Source organism: Carlito syrichta, unplaced genomic scaffold, assembly GCF_000164805.1.
Source record: "Carlito syrichta isolate Samal-C Ts95f unplaced genomic scaffold, Tarsius_syrichta-2.0.1 Scaffold303572, whole genome shotgun sequence".
NCBI lineage: Eukaryota > Metazoa > Chordata > Mammalia > Primates > Tarsiidae > Carlito > Carlito syrichta.
The window spans coordinates 72,637-79,248 of NW_007247668.1; the positions used below are offsets into that span (position 1 = coordinate 72,637).

A 6,612-nucleotide genomic window follows, 5' to 3' on the forward strand; every position below is an offset into this window, starting at 1 on the left:
CGTGGTGGAGATGGAAGGGAACCAAACGGTCCTGCACCCTCCTCCTTCCAACACCAAACAGGGAGAGAGGTAAAGCGGGTTCGGGGAGGGCGGGCGGGAAGAGCCCACCCGCAGGGTCCTGCGAGTGGAGCCAGGAGAATGGGAGTGCTTTTTTCTATTGTTAGGAGGACGGCTTCAAGTTTGTCGCCCGCTCCCGGGTTGAAGCTGTTGCAAGTCCAAGTTCCTCTCCTCGCTCTGCACCCCCCCCTGCCCTGCCGTGCAGAGCGGTGTCAGGCGGGGCGCCCTGGCCACAGCCAGCAGCAGTCGGCCCCGCGGGCTTCCAGGCGCCCTGAGAGGGGGTCGGATGGGACCCAGAGATCCTCGAGTCCAACGGCCACATTTTGCAGACGAGAAAACTGAGGCCCGAGGCGGGCAAGGGACCAAGCTCAAGACTTCATTGTTCGTAGGACCCAGTGTCGGTGATTCTTTTCACCACGGCACTGTTTGTTTCCTTGGCAGAATTGTTTAGGGACATTGTGTGTAAAGTGGGAGGAAAAATAAAGCAAAAGAGTCTCTTGCGACGCAAGCTCAGGCTGGACCGTTTAACAGCTTTTAATTATTATTACTATTTTTGTTTATTTTTCGTCGGTGCTCAGTTGAGGTAATGCCTGAATGTAATGTGCGAATTTGGGTTTTCAAGGAAACAAAAATAGTGACCCAAACTGTACAGTCATTGGGAGGGATGTTTAAAAAGCGGCTGCATTTACTAGATGGCAACATATTTGCATTTGAAAAGTGGTAACTGTTGGATCCTTATTAATTCTGCTCTGCTCCATGCAGCAGAATGGGATAATGCCCTAAAATAATTTGAATATTTGGCATTTTTCTGATAAGCCTCTGAGAAGGAATCGGATGAAATTCATTCAATATAGTAACGCAGTAACTAGTAGAGAAAAAGGGGGGAGGGGATTTTACACAAAAGTAATTCTTCTTGGAAATGAGTGTGACTTTGTGCTTCTTAAAGTCACCTGTTGATTGATGAGCTGCAGTTTAGAGAATTTTATTCCTCAGAGATTTTCACTGAAGAGAGTAGGATTTGTTACTTTATTGCTAACGGGAGCAACTGCCTCTACTCTGTAATCATGTGTTCAAGCACAGTTGTGCTAAATTTGAAGAAGAAATTATGAGGAGGTAAGATTGGGGGATTCTTTGCTTTTTGTGTTGAACCTCGTTGTTTTTATCTAGTTTGTGAATATTCTGCTACCTTTAGCAGATTCTTATGGTTATATTAAATAGCTAAGTTATATTTAAAATGTTGTGATCAGTACTGTTTAGTAATTAATGTATTCTTGGACAGTATTTTTAGGTATATTTATAGAAGTGTACATAGTATATTTCATGGTGATAGTAAGTAAACTCATTGAGTAAATTAAAATATCTGCAGATTAAATTAGATGCCCATCCACCAAAGTTTTTTTCCCCCCCAAACTGGATATTATTATATTGTTTAGGAAAAAAAACAACGTTCTGTTGGTTCAGATTCTTCAAAGCAGTCTGGGGGAACAGGTATAGAATATTTTAGTTCCTGTTATGTAGCTGCTGCTTGTATTTTCCTTGCTGGCTTGGCACCTGCTCCTTGTCACTCTTAACCATAAGGAGTGCTACTGTTAGCTATTATTTGATGAAATGAAGTGTTGTCATTTGTGAAGACAAACAGATTGAGTTTTGTGGAATGTGGATAGAATTTATAAGTGGACAGGTGGTGCTCAATGCTAAGTAATTGGTTGATCATTTTTAGGGCTGAGCCACATTAGTTACTACTAATCAGGAACTTTCAGGTAAGGACATGTAGGGCGATTTGGGGATTTATCCATTTGTTTGCTTATTCGGATAGCCCCTTATCCAGAGCTATAAAAATAGTATAGAAATATGGATGTTCTCTTATTCTGCCTTCTGACAGACTTGATTCTTCGAGTGGTGGATAGGCCCTTTCTGTGGGATTTTGCCTGAGTACTGGTCATTCAGTTTACATCCAGACTGAGAAGAGTCAACACAACAGTGCTACTTGTAATTTAGGATTACTATTTTTGCAAGGGTGAAGATACCAAATGCTTTTTGATTTCCATTATGCAGCTTGGTTTCATATTTCTCCACACAGTTTTCCCTTAAAGCAACCATGCATTTAAAAATAGAAACAGTTCCTCCCTTGGGCTCTTGGTTGATTAATTGCAACAATGCTTCATGCTATGTTTGCAATTCATTTCTGTCATTTGTTTTTGGATAGAGCTCAGGGGAGGGCAAGGGTGAATGAGTAGAATACGAGAACGTTGCTACCTTTTATACCTAAAAGTCCAAGGTTTGAGGTATAAGTGGTCCTTAAGTAAATATTGGCAAACCTGTGTCAAATTGAGAATTGTTATTTTTTTGAAAGTTGTGAGAAATTACCAATGAATTACTTATGAGTAAAAATTCAGTTACCGGTGAAAGTTTTCATTCTTATTAGTAAAAACAAGTGAGTGCATTGACTTCCAGGAAGAGAAACAGTCCTAGCTTTCATAATTTTCCCCCTTTATGAAATCAGAGCAGGACTGATCACCATTCTGAAACATTAAGATGTAAGTGAACATACCATTGCATTGCTATCCAGGGACATTTATGAAGTTCAGATCATGGAGTACCATGCTTAGCAAGGGGCTCCAAAGATAACTGTGGATCTAGCATCTACGTCAGAATCTTACCTTTAAAAGATATGGGAAGCCGGGCTCGGTGGCTCAGCCTGTAATCCCGCGCCTTTGGGAGGCTGAGGTGAGTGGATTGCCTGAGCCTGCGGGTTCGAGACCCGCCTGGGCAACTTGGCGAGACCTCACCTCTACAATAAATCAAAAATTAACCAGGCACGGTGGCACACCCCTGTAGTTCCAGCTACTTGGAAGGCTGAGGCGGAAGGATCGCCGGAGCCCAGCAGGTCGAGGCTGCGGTGGCTGGGAGCGGCTACTACACTCCAGTCTGGGTGACTGAGTGAGATTCCAACTCAAAAAAAATAAAAATAAAATAAAAATAAATAAAAGATATGGGAAAAGAGAGGAAAAAATACTTAAAATACAATGTGGTAATTTACATCGATATGTGGTAGTATACTTTTGCCATGTACCATGTTATCTGGAAATTCCATTTCCTCTTCTATCTTCCCCTTAAAGCTGTGAACTCCCTGGAGGCAGGTACCTTGTCCTACTTCCCTTTGTACCCCATGTTTCTGCACAGTGCCCAGCATATAGTAGGGGCTCAGTGACTGTCTGCAGTGTGGTGGGAGCAATGAGAAAGGGCTGGGAACACCACCCAGGATGCTGGCAGCCTGCAAAGACAGGTGGCATTTTTGTGTGGTCTTGTGGGTGCTGACAGTGTAGGTTCACTTTTGCAAGATTAGAAGAAAGTCCTTTGTCAACAAAAGTAAAAGCATACCTGCCACAGATTGCTTCTGGGTGCTTGTCTGTATGTGAGTGTGAGATGTGGAGTAGGACTTGGAAGCAAGGCAGTTCTGTGAAGATGGAACTGGGGGATACTGGAAGGGATAGAATGAGAATCCCTGATTACCCAAATTGGTGCACCTCTGCTGTCACCTCTACTCTGCCCATTCCCTCACCTCTCTGAAAAGGGTAATCACAGCGATTTATTTCTCATGCATTTTTTTCAGATATGTATGTGCATTTTCAAACACACACACACACACACACACACACCACAGTATGTCTTGGTTGGCCAGGCATGCTTGAAAAGGGTAATCACAGCGATTTATTTCTCATGCATTTTTTTCAGATATGTATGTGCATTTTCAAACACACACACACACACACACACACACACCACAGTATGTCTTGGTTGGCCAGGCATGCTTGTAATCCCAGCACTTTGAAAGGCTGTAGTAGAAGGATTGCTTGAGCCCGGGAGTTCCACACCATCTTGAGCAACATAGCAAGACCTCATCTCTATTTTAAAAAAGAGAAAAATCTATCATATATATATGATAGTGTGTGTGTATGTATGTGTGTGTGTGTGTGTGTGTGTGTGTGTGTATAGTAACAAATATCTTTGGTATCTTTCAGTAACAACTTATTAAGACTCTTCATTCTTTTTTACATTCAACATGAATGATAGTGGTGGTTTTAAAAATGCAGATGGTTGGCTTATGGATCTGATCCTTATGATCCATGAAGCTTTGTTATGAAGAATATAATGGAACTTGCTTTCTGCAGAATTTTTGTTTTTGTTTTTTTTATGTAAGTGAATCATAAGGTAAGAATCCAAAATATAGTACATCTCTAACCAGACAAGTACAAAGAAAATTTGAACTAAATATGGGCTTTTAGTAAAAGAGCTTCAAAGTTTTTAGTTTCCTGCTTAATTGTTCTGTACTGTATTTTGCAAAGTGTGTGAGAGAGGGTCAGTGGAAGAATGCTTCATTTTGGTCAACTACATATATATTTTCTAGTTTATGTGTCACAGGTTAAGTAACTCTAATCTGAACATCTGAAATCCAAAATTCTCCAAAATCCAAAGCTTTTTGAATGTCAATATGATACTCAAAGGAGATGCTTGTTGGAGCATTTCAGATTTTGGATTTTTGGATAAGGGATCAACTGGAAAGTATATACACGCAAATATTCAAAAATCCAAAAATATCTGAACTTTGAAACACTTCTAGTCCTAAGCATTTTGGATGTCATGTTTAGCCTGTATACGTTGCAAGTTTTTATTTGTAAGCTAGTTTTCTCTTCCATTCCAAAGGCTTCTAGGATGGTTCCTTTGGCTCCAGTATCCCTATAGACCAGAAATTTAAATATTAGTGAAAGCTGTACAAAGTTAGAAAGATGAATCACCTGAGAAACAATAGTATTCTACTTTATAAAATCTGTGGGACTTTGACTTCTGTTTTTTGTGTTGTTACTCTTCTCTCTGATTATATTACAGTTAATTGTAAGAAAGCAAAGAATATCTAGGCTTTACTAATATCGGAGTGAGCATTCTCCAGGTATGATATTAGTGGGATTTTACGGAGCATTATAATAGATTCTTTTTATTAACTGTCAACATTTTCTTTCATATATATATATATATATATATATATATATATATATATAAAATTTATTTTTATTTTTTTTGCTCTGAAAGTCTTCCATAATTGAGTTTATTGGTTGTGTTGAGGATCAGTACACACATTTCAATTTGTACACAGTTCTTAACATACATACCGAAAATAAAAAAAGCCATGTATTGTTATTTTAAAGACATTTTCAATTTGTTTTAAAATAAATGATTGACATTTGCTTTAAAAAAAAAAACAAGATTAAAAGTAATTATAATGCAATGTAGTTTCAAGTGGTGATTTAAAAATTATTTTGTTGACAGTTCACAATTAAAAATACATTTTACATTATAAACCTACTTGTGTGGGTAATGGGTATCATAAAGGTTCATGAAAAAATACTCTTAACTGTGTAATGTCTCTCTTATTTTCTCTCTCCTGTTAGAATTCATTTTAAAAATGATGGTTGTGACTTATTGAATTGATTTTACAGCCCTCTGATGAGTCACAAACATCATTTGAAAAACACAGGTTTAGTAGGTAAGTGCTTGGGCTCTGGATTTTTTATTTTTATTTTTAATTTAAACCAGTGTACATAGTTTAAAGTGTGGAGTAGTTCTATAATTTATAAAGGTTATGCTAAACAATTTTTTTCTTCATTTCTTTCCCCAGAGGCAAACCACTTTTAGTGGTTTTAGTTCATTCCTTTGGAATTTCCCTCCATATTTCTGAATAATATGCTGGTAGTGCTAGTTTTTTATTTGCTTTCTTTGTTCTCCTTCTCTGCTCTATACCCATTTCATCCCCAAATTCTTCCCACCCCCCATTTTTCCAATATAGTTATGTAGTAATTTTGGTGGAGTCAATAATTAGAGTTTATATTATATGACTTTATAGAACATTGTTGTCATTGACCTATGCACTATTCAATTAATTATTTTCCTAGCATACAAAACATTTTGTTTTCCCTGGAATTAACAGTTGTTTCTTTCTTCCCCTTGTTTCTTTAATTTGTATATTTGTTCTATGTAAGTGTCATTAATTCAACATTCAAACTCTGTGCCCCTTGCCTAAATTTTAAGGCTTGAAACATATCAAGTACTCCCTTGATTTCATCTTCTTAGAGACATTTCTCCTTGACCTTTCAAACATGTTCAGTTATGAACTGGTAGCCCTGTCTGCTTGAAGCAGCTCTCTTCCTGGAGTTTCCTTACACCATCATCTGGGGAATTCCCCTAACCTCTCTTCTGTGTGGAATCTCCTATTCTTCTGTTTCCCTTTTCTTTTTTCTTGGTTTCCTGCCTCATTTTGTAGAGCACATTCTTCAATAGCTTCGTGAGAAAGCATGTTTGGGGTGTAAAATTTTTTGAGCCGGGCTTGATGGCTCAGCCTGTAATCCTGCGCCTTTGGGAGGCTGAGGTGAGTGGATTGCCTGAGCCCGCGGGTTCGAGACCCGCCTGGGCAGCGAGACCTCATCTCCACAATAAATCAAAAAATCAGCCGGGTGTGGTAGCGCATGCCTGTAATTCCAGCTACTTGGAAGCTGAGGCCGA

The 6,612-nt window shown here is 39.0% G+C and overlaps 1 protein-coding gene across 1 annotated transcript in view; it reads left to right on the plus strand.

Moving 5' to 3' along the window:
- Positions 1 to 4: 4 nt before the first annotated feature.
- The window catches only part of KIF13A (kinesin family member 13A), a gene marked incomplete at its 5' end in the record, with an annotated part of 226,880 nt that continues 220,272 nt past the window's right edge, over positions 5 to 6,612 (plus strand). Inside the window, one exon of the mRNA XM_021712662.1 lies at positions 5 to 69. Coding sequence (XP_021568337.1) covers positions 5 to 69 — 65 coding nt within the window. The remainder of the gene's footprint in view (positions 70 to 6,612) is intronic.